Source organism: Tubulanus polymorphus, chromosome 5, assembly GCF_964204645.1.
Source record: "Tubulanus polymorphus chromosome 5, tnTubPoly1.2, whole genome shotgun sequence".
Classification (NCBI taxonomy): domain Eukaryota; kingdom Metazoa; phylum Nemertea; class Palaeonemertea; order Tubulaniformes; family Tubulanidae; genus Tubulanus; species Tubulanus polymorphus.
Genome location: NC_134029.1, coordinates 21,200,901 through 21,214,635, shown reverse-complemented (window position 1 = coordinate 21,214,635; position 13,735 = coordinate 21,200,901). Strand labels below are relative to the sequence as shown.

At 37.0% G+C, this 13,735-nt stretch overlaps 4 protein-coding genes across 4 annotated transcripts; all 4 read right to left on the bottom strand.

Moving 5' to 3' along the window:
- Nucleotides 1-45: 45 nt before the first annotated feature.
- Nucleotides 46-3,633, bottom strand: LOC141906310 (uncharacterized). The gene is made up of 12 exons (XM_074795556.1): nt 3,564-3,633; nt 3,079-3,260; nt 2,646-2,753; nt 2,331-2,424; nt 2,164-2,213; nt 2,012-2,093; nt 1,838-1,923; nt 1,155-1,349; nt 951-1,046; nt 607-873; nt 450-535; nt 46-330 (listed from the first exon to the last, which is right to left on the bottom strand). Exons 1-12 carry the CDS (start codon nt 3,631-3,633, stop codon nt 78-80), a joined length of 1,569 nt encoding a protein of 522 aa, XP_074651657.1. The 3' UTR covers nt 46-77.
- A 776-nt stretch (nt 3,634-4,409) lies between these two features.
- On the bottom strand, nt 4,410-10,055 carry LOC141905958 (multidrug and toxin extrusion protein 1-like). The gene is made up of 17 exons (XM_074795087.1): nt 9,902-10,055; nt 9,745-9,802; nt 9,557-9,660; nt 9,372-9,473; nt 9,068-9,136; nt 8,710-8,758; nt 8,060-8,159; nt 7,548-7,590; nt 6,859-7,001; nt 6,519-6,730; nt 6,374-6,441; nt 6,182-6,290; nt 6,012-6,087; nt 5,637-5,839; nt 5,431-5,525; nt 5,253-5,340; nt 4,410-5,158 (listed from the first exon to the last, which is right to left on the bottom strand). The coding sequence occupies exons 1-17, from the start codon at nt 9,917-9,919 to the stop codon at nt 4,965-4,967; spliced, it is 1,731 nt and encodes a 576-aa protein (XP_074651188.1). The 5' UTR covers nt 9,920-10,055; the 3' UTR covers nt 4,410-4,964.
- A 302-nt stretch (nt 10,056-10,357) lies between these two features.
- LOC141906057 (sulfotransferase 1B1-like) lies at nt 10,358-11,492 on the bottom strand. Its single transcript, XM_074795212.1, has 2 exons — nt 11,401-11,492; nt 10,358-11,228 (listed from the first exon to the last, which is right to left on the bottom strand). The coding sequence occupies exons 1-2, from the start codon at nt 11,453-11,455 to the stop codon at nt 10,483-10,485; spliced, it is 801 nt and encodes a 266-aa protein (XP_074651313.1). The 5' UTR covers nt 11,456-11,492; the 3' UTR covers nt 10,358-10,482.
- Nucleotides 11,493-12,037: 545 nt separating this feature from the next.
- On the bottom strand, nt 12,038-13,509 carry LOC141906055 (sulfotransferase 1B1-like). Its single transcript, XM_074795209.1, has 2 exons — nt 13,098-13,509; nt 12,038-12,890 (listed from the first exon to the last, which is right to left on the bottom strand). Exons 1-2 carry the CDS (start codon nt 13,252-13,254, stop codon nt 12,145-12,147), a joined length of 903 nt encoding a protein of 300 aa, XP_074651310.1. The 5' UTR covers nt 13,255-13,509; the 3' UTR covers nt 12,038-12,144.
- Nucleotides 13,510-13,735: the final 226 nt, after the last annotated feature.

Below are 13,735 nucleotides of genomic sequence, written 5' to 3'. Positions count from 1 at the left end.
ATAGATGAACGCTTTGTTTGTTTTATTTATCAATCATATCCGAGATCTATTTCTTCACATTTCCTTCTTTGATTGAATCAAATTAGACGCCATTGTTCCCTAACATTCGATTCATTTGTCTTCGAGACTGTTGGCTCTTTAGAAATCGTTGCCGTCGAGTGAAGCAGACTTTGACCGGAACTTACACTTGATTTCGACTTGCTCCCTTTACGATGCTCGAGGAATGATTTCACCTTGACCTTCAGTTTGCCGATTTCTTCTACCCGCAGTGGATCCTCCGTGATCACGCTCAATTTCCGTAAGTTGTCCCGGTGCCCCATGACAAATTCCCTGCAAATACATTGTATACATTGTAGATACTGAAATTGATTATAGTATAGAACATCCTATGCAAAACATTTGATATGCTATAGTATTACGTGTAGATGAGGGCTCCATGTCATACTTACCCAAAATCGACCTGGCCGTCATTATTTGCATCTAACCGCTTCATCAGTGCAGTCAAAGCTCGTTCGGTCATCGGAATATTCACTCTCTGAAATTTGAAAAAAAATCTGAAGAGATATTCCGTCGAGTTAAATAAAACGGAGTAATCTTCTCGATTACCTTCAAAACTTGTCGAAACTCCGCTTTTGACACGGTCTCGCTACTGTCCTTGTCTAAAACGTGGAAAAAATCCACCAATCTCAAATTCGATTGTTTCATATATTCGAATAGAACCAGTAATGGATCGGTTGGCATGTCGAAGACCGACATTTGTCGAATAAGCCCGCGCCGGCAGATATTCACAACAGTTCCGTGAACTACTGTCAGCGGACGTAACTTCTGAATTTTCGAAAGTAGAGTTTGGAAATCATCTTCAATCGAAACATTCTATCGAAAAAAATAAAAGTATACATCATTTATCTCGATTAATCGGAATTCTGAATCTTTTTGAAATGCTTCCTTACTGTAATATCTAGGGTCCGCAGTCCACAATTTGGAGCGCTCTCGTATTCACGTAATATTTTCGTGGCCAACTCACAATGAATGGGGTTTCCACCCAGCTACGAGAAATGACTAGAAATGCTATTTCATTTACAGATGAAACTGTACTGTAGTGAATGTTTCTGAATCTAGATACTTACAGAAGAATCATTGATATACCCACTTACCCTTAATGTCCTTAGAGTCGAATTTTTGCAAACACCTTTTATTAGGTAAGCTAATGCTTTGGCTTCGATTCTGTTTGCGGAAAGGTCAAGTTCACGTAACGTACGGTTCTTCTCAAGGGATATCTGGAATTGTTGGCATCCTTCGACCCAAAAACCGTTCCACGCAAGATTCAACGAACGCAAACCAACGTTGAACTGGAATTCATATTACAAATAATGATTTGATTCATATTTCAACGTCAACTACGACCATATTACAGTAAAAAATCTTATTCCTGATAGAATGTTTTGTGTAGTTTTGTAACGGAGCTAGAAAGAATAACATGTATTAATCTTATTTCATGTATAAGTCGAAAGTGGAATATGGTTTTCAAGGGTTCCAATCTAACAAACATGAACATAAGTCGTTACATTCAGTATTTTATACGAGCGTTGACCAGGCCTGGCAGTGGGAAATTCTCTCCAAGACTCGTTCTGTGGTAGGTTGAGAAGAGGCATTATCAAAGTCATCTGCTGTTCTCTGCACTATTCTCGTGTTGTTCCAGTAAACGGCAACCTTGAGAAATGTATCGCTTATGTTGGGTGAACTAAGTTTGTGAAAATATTTCCTAGGAGTGAATAGACCAATATCGAGGCGCAACGACAATGCCCAGAGCGCTTTGTCAGATGTTTTTCATTATTACCTGTAAACATTTAGCAATCGCTACAGCTCCTTTCATTCGTAGGTGATTCCAACTTAAATCAAGTTTTTCGATGGTTTTATTTTCCCCTGAAATCACGAATCGGTGCTCATAAGATGTAGCTTGTAAAGATGAAAAGCTCAAAGATCAGACTATACCGTTACACTAATAGTTTACCTAATGCTGGACCCAATATTTCACCTCCACTCTCTCTGAATTCATTATGACTTAAGTAAAGTTCTTTAATCGCCGAGTTGAACTGTACAAAACATACCACATATTATGTAGAGTGTTAAAATGAGAAAAATTTGATTATCAAAGCAAATTACCTTGATTACTGTAGCTATATATACGGCATCACCTTCTACCATTGAATTGCCTAAAAATTTCAAAAAGATGAAAATGGTAGAATCAGTTGACAAGTATTCAACAAAAGTTAAATCGTGAAAAACGTGAAATTTCTAGATGGTTTTAGACGGTCGCATTTGAGACTGACCTGCCAAATTGAGTAAACTTATTCGTCTATTTTTCCGTAATATTGAAGCAAGGCATTTCATTCCTTCACCTGATATGTGATTGTCTGCCAGATTCTAGAATTGATAATACCGAGGACATCAGCGGAGCTTATCAAAATTCTGGACATACACGATAATTGTCATATCATACATTATTTTAGGCTGTATATCCTATCATTTTCCAGTTCGGGACTATGTTACATCGCATTGCTTATTTTTGAGCAGTATGGCTGGAAAGTGTGGTCAAAAATCCTTATTTTTGTTATCGTTAATGAATATCCGTTATGCGCACTTACCAAACGAGATATGTACTGGTTTTCGGATATAACTTGCGCAATCCAAGAAGCCTCGCGAGAGCCGATATTGTTTCCGGACAAGTTCAAGTCAGTCACGGTGACATTTCCCTGCGAAAAAATGTCACAGACTGAAATCTATCGGTATCGGTGGTAAATTATTCTAATCGTAGACAGTATAAACAATCTCACAGTAAAAGTATCACGATTTACATCATGATTGAGTTAGACTAATTACAAATATATAGTTGTTGAGGAACAGATCGCAAAAGTATTCGTCATCGACGTGGCCTATGAATACACGAGAAGGTCGAACCGGGATCGGGATAAATACACATGTCCATCCTTTCATGGTGGATCATTAAACCGTGGACTCTAAAATGAAGATAATAGTTTCAGAGTCCATTATCAAACAGTATCTTTTTACAGACATTACCACTAATGATATACACAGTGCTTTGATGTCGTTTTCGCCGAGGCTATGGTTTTCCAAGTTGACGCGTTTCCGATTTATTTGATCTTTAACTTGTTTAATGCACTGTGTAGAGCATCTTCTGCAAGCGGTTTCATAGATAACAATGGCGCCATCCTTTTCCGAACTAACGGAATCGCCCTCGTCTGAAAAAGCGGAGATCCACAAATTGTTTTGTTTGTCATATCGCCTGGGAGTCGTAAGTCTCAATGAAGTACAAGCAACTTGGAAGTAGCGTTTACAAATTCTAACGACGATGGTACGATAAGTGCCTTGAAGAATATATAGTTCAAAGAAACTATTGCATTATGCTACGTAAATCTATGAATTCAAATATAAATCATTGTTAATATAACTGGATATGCAAACTACGGATCAGCGTAACCAAGTTAAATGATTTAGAATATATATTATAAACTTATTCTAGAGGTACAGCGCTACCAACTTACCACTGTCTGTGTCGAATGAATATTCTTCATTGAACCAAACGTCCCTATCATCATCCCCGACTTCACTCATGATATTTGTCAACGGGGTTTTATTTCAAAAAAAAACTAGCCCTGATATTCATACAATCGAACTATTATGACGACTTCTATCCTTCTGTTTTAATCCGAGAGATTAAATTTCGATTTCATCTCCATCCATCGACTCGAATAACACCGGCGTCGACTTCAAGTTTGTTTGACACGAAAGAAAATATTTTCGTTATGAAAAGCTGCCCGGCGAATGAACCGAAGTTGAGCGTGTTGATTTGATACGTCCATCCAAACACCTTTTGGTTCACAAAACCAGCAGCACAATCAGATAAATAGCCACATTCTACAGTTTTCCCCGGTTGCCGTTAGCAGCCGGTCTACAATTTCCTTCTATCCATCAAACCACCAAGAACCATTGCCGGGACCCGATCTAATTTAGCCCGTACGCAGCAATCAACTTTAATAGACTTTGAATATGAAAAGCTGCAATGAAAACCGGAAAGCTTGAATTGCTCGCTTATTATTATCTAATTGAAATATCTCCCCCCTGGGTGGGAGTAATCACGGGCCGTGAAGAGGTAGCAATATCGACTCATTAAGGCCGAATTATCAGCAGGTAATTGCACTTCAAAATCGACGTTCACATCAGCGTCGTGTCAGGTTTCGTACCAGTATTCAAGCCTATACCGTATTTGCGAAATTGAAATCGAAATTAGATATTCAGGTTCGAACCACGATTGAAATCAACGATTGCGTTATATACCTCGCGATCAAACTACACAGAAATAGTATTTCATTAACTCATATACATATGTATTTTATTTTCAAACATAACCTTTACATGAATTTACATTAATACATCGACATATAGGAAGAGATGCGCAATAAATATGGAACTGTATATAAGAGATTAATAATGAGCAAAGCTGAGAAGTTTGTTCGCTCTTGATTTCATATTTACAGATTGTTTTCAGAAATAAAAGCTCTTACACTATGAGTACCGGTATTGCAACACTGAGCTATTTTTTAGATTAAGATCTATTTTTTAGATTAAGATCACAGGCCAGTCATTTACAATCTGTCGAATTTGTCATGTTTTTGACGACGAGGAATCGTGTGGCATCGAAGTATATTCCTTTTTCAAACATAACCTTTATATGAATTCGTATTGATATATATGTATATGTATATATATACATATACATATAACGAAGAAATGCGCAATAAGTGTGGAATTGCATGTAAGAGTTTGAAAATGAGCGAAGCTGAGAAGTTTGTTCGCTCTGGATTTCATATTTACAGATTGTTTTCAGAAATGAAAGCTTACAATATGAGCACCGGTATATATTATATTGCTTTTATCGTCGGAATTCAAAACGAAGGCGAATTATTGACATCCGTCGAATTTGTCGCGTTGTTTGACGACGGGAAATCGTGTGGCCAGCTTGAAGACGGCATCGGAGCATATTCCCTCGCCATAATTCCGCCAAACAGAATTGCCGAAAATACTAAAACCACTGCAACGCGTTTTAACGCTATTTTCGTCGGACTTTCTCGCGGCTCTTCTGAAAATACGACATTTCACAAGAGATGAACATGAATTATTCAAATCATAGCGATTAGTTACTAATCGTGCCTGAAAGGTTTCTTGAATAATACCCGTATTTCCAGATTCTTCCACTGGCGTTGTACCGTACGACCTCCGTCCTGGTTCATCGGATAATTTCAGACCCGTTCTTTCGCCAACCTAGCGATCGAAAAACATAATTCGTCCGTTAAAACACCAAGATAACGATGAAACTCGTATAACTTTGAACGCGCGATTAATTCTATATACCTTCGCTGCTTCCTTTTTCCAATTCGTGCAGAAAACTATCAAACAAAATGTAAGCGTGGAGAAGATCTGCCCTGCCGAATTACCGATCCAATTTCCTAGAAAAATTGTTATAAAATCTGATCAAGTGAGCATGTTCAATGCAGTAACACTTGTTTTGACGGCCCTGTTTTAATTCATTTAATCCCGACTTGGGAGGTCCCTCGTACCTTTCACTTTTAGTGGCGTTCCCAACATCAGGTACAGTCCCAGCGGAACTATGAGACCGTAGAAACATACTAGATAAACAATAGCCCCGATAACCTGTCTACCGCAACCTCGCAATATACCCGAATATACGATCGATAACCCGGACAAAAACTGATAGGGAACCATCAACCATAACACGTCAGAAACGGAATCGATGACTCGGCTGCAAAAAGACGTTCGAGCAAAAATTGAAACAACGATCTTTCGTTTTTGAAAATTGTTTTTGGGATCAATAATCTTAAAACATAATAGGTTTCTTTTTCGTTGTTCCCGTGAAAAGAGCACAAATTTTCAATTAGTTTGGAATTGATTTATTTTTTGGTTTTATTGCTTACCTGTCATTACTGAAAAGTGGTGGTAAAACGTCTTTCAACGATAAGAAAAAGATGGAACCGATAGTACACAAACATACTGAAATGAAAGCATATTCATGTGTCTGAGATCAACGAATCCAATTTTACCGATTTTACTAATGATGAATCGCCTTATATTGCGACATACTCACAAGAGATGGCGAATGATACACGGACCGCGTGTTTAGCATCAGTAGGATTATTTCTACCTAGGGATTGACCAACCCTGACACTGACAACAACTGACAAACCAAAATACATCTGAAATAAACCGAAGGTATCTTAGTAACTTTTATGACTTGAATATGAGACGAATCAAGGTCTTAATTATGTCTGATACTAACACTATAGGTTATAACGGCGAGTTGCATGATGATAATCTGGGTAGCAACTTCAACCTCTCCGAGCGTACCTAAACAGGAAAAAATTACGTCATAAATATTCAAGTCCAGAGAAGATTACTTTTTTATCATCTGCCCCGCAGCTTACCTGCCATAATGGTCGATATCTCAAGTGCCGACCACTCCAAGAGTACCATACACATACCCGGTATAGCCAGACGATTGAACGTACCCCAATTTTTGAAAGCCGATAAACTCCAACCGTCCCAGGTTGGTTTATGAATGCGGAATATGATTATATACAGGGAGGTGAAGATAGCAAGGCCAGCATACGTACTCGAGAGCGCTATTGCGGAACCCCTGTAATGAAAAATTTTAATTCTAACTTATGTATAGGAATTGTATTGAAATTTTTCTGGAAAATATTTCAAAAAACTCAATATATTAAAGTTAACGTGGTAATTCTGTGAAGAGTTATTTACATTTACCTAGATCCGAAGTCAAGTGTAAACACAAACAGGTAATGGAATCCAGCATTGACTACATTTGCAAGGAAACCGACTACAACCAGTGGTCTAACAATATTTTGGTTCATCAAATATCTACAGAGCACGTTGTACATGAAGTTGAACTGAAAAATTAGGAAACGTTTGAATTAGAAAAACGTTAAGACTTCTAAGATCATTTAGATAAGTTAGTCATTGTTGTTGGGTAAGATCAAGTCGATATTTTCGTTTTTACGAGGTAGTTATTGAAAAATGCAAGATCCAATGTTTAATCGATTATAAAAATTGAGTGTTTGTATTTACATAAATATTACGATAAAATAAATCGTTGAAAGATTCATCACGATCAATAAATCAAAATGTCAATCTTCAACGTATATATCGACTTAGATAATACCGAACCGTTCGATAACTGGGCCCGGTTTCACAAAACGTCATGAACTCCTATTCAGAAGATACGGTAAATGAAATTGCAATTCCAAGCTTTGACAGTTTTGTGTGACCGGGCCCAAAACAATTTCGTTCAAGTTCGTTCGTCAACTTGAAGTTTGTTTTGACGCAAAGAATCAACGACGATGGGTGTGTGACCCGCGCGAACAACGGGACTGTAAGCAGAGAGTTGGTTGACTGTGAGCTTGTGTGCGTGTTGATGTCTTGTTGATAGATCTTACCCATACACCAGGGAAAAACCATAACAGATAGTCGGCAGCAATCCTACATAACACAATAGACAAAACAGAAAAAGTTCTCGTGAATTCTCTATGAAAAAGATGTCATTCATAGTGCAGAAAAATATGTAGGTGTTACATTATACCTAATTTCCATATAGCCCTAATTAGGAAACATATAGATACTTACGAGTTATACCTGATAGAAATAACAATATTGGTCATAATTGAGGTATATATCAGGTATCGAATATTGAAGGAACGTAAACAATATTCCACGATTTACCTTTTTAAACTCATCCATCAACAAGGAGAAATATCAAAACGTTTAGTATGTGTACATAGATAGATTATTACATAGATTTCAAAAAATCTTTTCCAACTTCTTGTATTCATTTTTACACATTTTTGCCAAGTGGATCATTGCGTTCCTTCAATATCCGAAAGTTAATTGTATATCTCCAGAAAGGAGAAATGATATCTTCCACCTCGGGGAATCGTTATTAGTTTCTTACTTCGCTACAGCAGGTTCTTGTCCGGTTAATAACAGCAACGATTCTGCGTTCATGAACAAAGACCATATCGGAAAGCAGTACAAAGTCATCATTATTAAACCTACAAAACACATTCGCAAATGGTCAACCGATTAGAAAGTTTTATTTCCATCTCAGGCCTAAAAATATTATATCTTATTCGATCGAAGAATATCATAAACTTTATCTGGCGTTGAAGATATAACCGTATTGAGGCCTATACGACGAATACGTAAAATGATAGGTTGTTTTGATGAGTTGTTATCAAATCCGTGGAACATACTCGAAAACAGGTAATGATACTTAACCAATGATATTTAACCTGCCTATAGCATTTTGAAAGATTAGCTTTGATAAACAGATCGAATAAAGATACGTCGTTGTGGTTTGTAAGCGCCGGTTTGAACAGGTCCCTTGTAGCAAAACGACGATCACGCGTAAACACTAATGCGCCGCGGTATTCTGATTATTTACAGTTACACTTAGACCTTGTCTCTTTGAATTTGACTTGTTGATCAACTCATTCGTTTTATGGAATTTTCTATGTACTGTCCTTTAGCCTCAATCATTATGTGATTATTTACTGAATAAATTTTGAATTTAATTGTCATATGAATATATATTTCACTTACACCGCTGTAATTGATTCCCAATCTCTTTTTTCTGTTCTGTTCCGAACGTCTACAAACAAAAAATACGTATGAAATAACTTCTTTCGCGCGAGATGCGAGAAATTATTCGAATTACGTATAGAAGAACCGCGCCAACCTGATATCAAATTATCAAGGCAAAGCAGGAATTCATAGTAGCTTCATCAGGCAAATGAGTAAGCTCGTGATTCTAAATTTCGTTTTTACGAATACAATAGGCCTATTAATATCATTCAGATTAGAATTTTAATCGAATTACGTAGAAATAAGTTCTGTGAAATTCTGAAGATTTTCCGTAATATGTTGGTTTATGAAATATAGGATGATATGAAGAACAAACCTGAGCGAACATAGTATCACAGGCAGAACTGAGTCCAATTCCGACGCCTATCGCAAGAACATTTATCAACTGCAAAATATGATAGCGAGAAATGAATGATATAACTTTACCGATACATATTTCTGGTCATGAAAAAAGCAGTTTGTCCTTTTGGTCTCTTAGGAAGAAAAATAGGCAGGTACAAATTTATTTCTAAGAGACGTGTATGTCGGGAGACTTGCCAACGAAGAAATAGAAATCTCCGTACAAAAAGGTAACCATTTCTTAAACTATAAATGATGGGTATAGAATTGGTTGCACTCACAGATATGGCCAACGATTGTCCGGCCAGAGATGTAGTATCCAAGTGACCAGTAAATGCCAAACTCATTGTTGGCGCTATATTCGTGAATCCAACTACCAACACCTAGATCAAGATGAAAAGTATTAAGATTTCGTAAAACGTATTACAGAATAAGTTTATTTTATAAAGGAAATGTTATCACGTACCAATGGCCAAGCGAGCTTCAGCTGTTGTTTGAGTTCCGTTTTAAACCACCCTGGTATTCGTGACGTGATTGTGGCACCAGATACAGACGTGTAAATCGCATCATCTTTAGAAGAGGTAAATAAAAGGGAATCAAGTTTCCGTAAATGAAATAGAAGATCCGTAATATAATATAGGGCTGTAGGCATACCTTTACCCGGCTTATCCAGGATAGAATCAGTCTCCTCTACTAAACGATCATAACGAACCTTTTTTAATGAATATAAGTGAAAATAGTAAATGAACCTTGAACATATAGAGATAGTACAAAAACGATGGAGAAAAGTTTCCGAGAAAATCAACCCTACCTGAGTTGTCGGTGGCATTTTGCCTGATATAATCTTTATTTTCAATTTGTTACGTACTCCTCTATGGCCCTACAACTTTTACGAATTACAGATTATGTAGGATGATTAACTGGTATCTGTGAGCGATTTCTAGTAATCTGATAATTGATTCATTGAAGATCTGCCTTTATATAGAGGACCAGTTCGAGCAACACCAGTTCGAACCAGTTCGAGCCGACAGGCGGTAACGACGGTAGAATAGATAAAATAATGCAGTAAAACCTCTCGAAATATCTTTGAGATAAGAAAGCACGAGGCAGCCGATGCCTGTCACACGTGGCAAGTGTGAAAGGTTGTAAGGCCAGGTATAAGATACTCGATCAGAAATATCAATGATATCGTCGATTGCGATATCATAGTTTATTTCGCTACATGAACATATACGGTAATATCAATATAGATCTGAAAGTCCCATTAGTTCATCTAAGAAATGTGTCCATACGTGTATCTACTAAATTACTTTGGTCCTTTAAAAATTATTCTCTCAGTTAATAGGAATTCTAACAGAACTATGAAATAAAATGACACAATGCGGCTGATAGCTAGTATTTTATACCAACAGATGTCAGTTTCTCGGCGATCAGACGATCAAAGATGTCTGCTTCTTCCGGTGTAAAGTGGTTTTTCCAATCACCCGTTTCACCTTTACGCATAAATGGTTTGGCATTAGGTCTAGCAAAGCCATCATAAACATAGTTAGTCATAGGATTCTCTTTCATCACTTTGAATTTGGTTGCTGCGACGATTCTATCCACGACTTCATCTGATAGATCTTTCTGGAGAAATTCAGCGATCTTCACAACTTGTGCTCTGTGATCATGAACCAAATCTTCGTAATATAGTATCAGGATATTTTCTCTATAGCGCTCATTCCAATAACCCAAATAATGATCAAAAATAGTCCCGTATGCCATTTCGGGTGCTAAATAGACTTTGAGAAAATCGGAAAATGAGCCAGTGAACGGGTTTTTAGTAAAGCCTTGCGCAAAGTGATAGTTAGATACAGCTGTATCTTTAGGATTTCTCATGACGTATATCAATCTAGAATTAAATTCATCGACAGCTCTACTTGGCCCTATATTCCATGGTAAATGTACCTTGCACATTCGAGGAGAATTTTGCTTTAGGAACAGTTCTAGCGGCGTGTGAATTTTACCGTAGATCATACTACGAGTTAGTGGAGCATACTCCAAGAACGGTAAACGTGCCGATACATATTCCAGTTTAGCGGCCTCTACGTCTCCGTTATTCATCACTAACCACGTTATTTCTTGTGTCAGCGTTGTTCCTGTTAAGAGACAATCATTATTTTCTCCACAGCCGTTGACAACATCGAAAAATAAATAAATTCATGAATTCAGTCACATCATCGTGAATAAATGATTAAGGTTTTACCAATACAATTGTTACTTTCTACCAAATGCTGAAATCACTCATGGTCCGCTCATCTAAATATTTACCTGCTTTGGGGTACGTGGCAACAATGACATCATCTTCCCTGAATTCTAAGCTCATTATTTCCTCAAGGAGCTCTTTATTGTGTATGCCCTTATTGAATTGACAGCCATGAAATTCAATCGGTCGATGCCATTTTTTATCCTGTTCCTTTTGTTCCATTGCAATTTTCTTCTTTTTATAACATGTAAATTGGCCAGAACAGAACTTTCACATACGTAGCTTTTTATACAATTCAATACTCAGAAGGTCAGTCTTATCTTTCTTATTCAGAGTATACTGATCGACTGTTTACTGTCAAGTGACTTTCGTAAATGTACTGCTCCCACCATGTATTATGTCACAGTCGTGTTTCATAACGTAAAAGGTTTTAATCAGTGCATATGTTTTTATGTTTGTAACGCCATCTTCGAATAACTATCATTCGCCATTTCATATGTTGGTTTTGTCTTTTAAAGCCCACATATACTTCTGAATACGTGTATCTCTCTTTTCAATAGTGAAATTACGACGTCCATCAGAATTCTCATAACAACCAACAAAAGAAAAAGAAGAAAGAAGAAAAACAATTAAAAACTGTTGTTCGCATTAAAACTGTTCTTATAGATGACCTTTATTTGTACTACAAAAACACTAATCGATAACATAATCCTTGAGAAATGAAACTCACTGATGACCGACAAACTAAAAAGAGATTGAAATTATATCTTGGATCATTTGTTTAATATATTGAATTTATAGACTAATACTTAGCATTGTATACCGACGGATGTCAGTTTCTCAGCGATTAGGCGATCAAAGATGTCTGCTTCTTCGGGTGTAAAGTGGTTTTTCCAATCACCCGTTTCACCTTTGCGCATAAACGGTGGGGCATTAGGTTTTGCGTAGTCATCATAAACATAGTTAGTCATAGGATTCTCTTTCATCACTTTGAATTTTGTCGCTTCTACGATTCTATCAACGACATCATCCGATAGATCTTTCTGGAGAAATTCAGCGATCTTCACTACTTGTGCTCTGTGATCGTGAACCAAATCTTCGTAATATAGAATAAGGATATTTTCTCTATGGCGCTCTTTCCAATAACCCAAATAATGATCAAATATAGTCCCGTATGCCTTTTCGGGTGCTAAATAGACTTTGAGAAAATCGGAAAACGAACCAGTGAACGGGTTTTTTGTAAATCCCTGCACAAAATGAAAGGTAGAAACGACTGCATCTTTAGGATTTCTCATGACGTATATTAATCTGGAATTGAACTTTTCGACAGCTCGTCTCGGCCCTATATTCCAAGGTAAATGTACCTTGCACATTCGAGGAGAATTTTGCTTTAGGAACAGTTCTAGCGGCGTGTGAATTTTACCGTAGATCATACTACGAGTTAATGGAGCATATTCCAAGAACGGTAAACGTGCCGATACATATTCCAGTTTAGCGGCCTCTACGTCTCCGTTATTCATCACTAACCACGTTATTTCTTGGGTCATCGTTGTCCCTGTAAAGATAGATTAATCATTCTTTTCTCCAGAGTCGTTGAAAGTATCGTCGTTTACAAAGCTGTCGTCCACGATGTAACTGATATCATGAATTAAGCCAAATAACGTGACTTACTTATCAAGGTTTTATCAATAAAGTCAATAAATTCATTTTCTGTCAAATGCTGATGTCCCTCAATGCGGTTTACTGGGCTTTAAATGTTTACCTGCTTTGGGATATGTAGCAATGATGACATCATCTTCCCTGAATTCTAAGCTCATTATTTCCTCAAGGAGCTTTATGCTGTGTCTGTCCTTATCGAATTTATAGCCACGAAATTCAATTGGTCGATGCCAATTTTTATCCTGTTCCTTCGGTTCCATTGCAATTTACCTTTTTCTTACAACTGAAATAATGTCCAAAACAGAACTTTCGCATATATAGTGAAATTTAATCCTCAGAAAGTCTGTCTTACCTTTCTTATTCAGGGTGCAGGTTGACTATGTACTGCCTTTCGTATATGTAAATGTACTGCTACGACAACATATAGTATGTCACAGTTGTGTTTGATGGCCTAAAAGGCTTTTACGTAGCTATCGATGGATATATTTTTTTCTAGAATGTAACGCCATTTTCGAATAATTATCGCCATTTCTTTAGACTTTTAAAGCCCACATTCTTCTAAAAATCTATATTTTCTCATAGTAGTGAAATTCCCACGTCTTGCGGCATCCTCATAAGCAAATTCGTTATAGAAATTGTAACTAATTTATTCGTGTAATAAACCAAACAACGATATATATTGTACATGTACATTGTTCTTTCGGATGAAACAAAGACATTTTCCTTGAAGAAGGAAGAAAA

What these genes read in the sequence shown, in the direction of transcription:
- LOC141906310 (XM_074795556.1), bottom strand. Translation starts at nt 3,633, where the DNA reads ATGAGTGAAGTCGGGGATGATGATAGGGACGTTTGGTTCAATGAAGAA. An exon ending in CGACTCTAAGGACATTAAGG is followed by an intron (nt 1,047 to 1,154) that starts GTAAGTGGGTAT and finishes CATTTCTCGTAG; the next exon opens with CTGGGTGGAAACCCCATTCA. An exon ending in GACGGCCAGGTCGATTTTGG is followed by an intron (nt 331 to 449) that starts GTAAGTATGACA and finishes ATGTATTTGCAG; the next exon opens with GGAATTTGTCATGGGGCACC.
- LOC141905958 (XM_074795087.1), bottom strand. An exon ending in ACACTTGACTTCGGATCTAG is followed by an intron (nt 6,731 to 6,858) that starts GTAAATGTAAAT and finishes TTTTCATTACAG; the next exon opens with GGGTTCCGCAATAGCGCTCT. An exon ending in CCACTTTTCAGTAATGACAG is followed by an intron (nt 5,840 to 6,011) that starts GTAAGCAATAAA and finishes GTCTTTTTGCAG; the next exon opens with CCGAGTCATCGATTCCGTTT.
- LOC141906057 (XM_074795212.1), bottom strand. Translation starts at nt 11,455, where the DNA reads ATGAGCTTAGAATTCAGGGAAGATGATGTCATTGTTGCCACGTACCCC. An exon ending in TGCCACGTACCCCAAAGCAG is followed by an intron (nt 11,229 to 11,400) that starts GTAAATATTTAG and finishes GTCTCTTAACAG; the next exon opens with GAACAACGCTGACACAAGAA.
- LOC141906055 (XM_074795209.1), bottom strand. Translation starts at nt 13,254, where the DNA reads ATGGAACCGAAGGAACAGGATAAAAATTGGCATCGACCAATTGAATTT. An exon ending in TGCTACATATCCCAAAGCAG is followed by an intron (nt 12,891 to 13,097) that starts GTAAACATTTAA and finishes CTATCTTTACAG; the next exon opens with GGACAACGATGACCCAAGAA.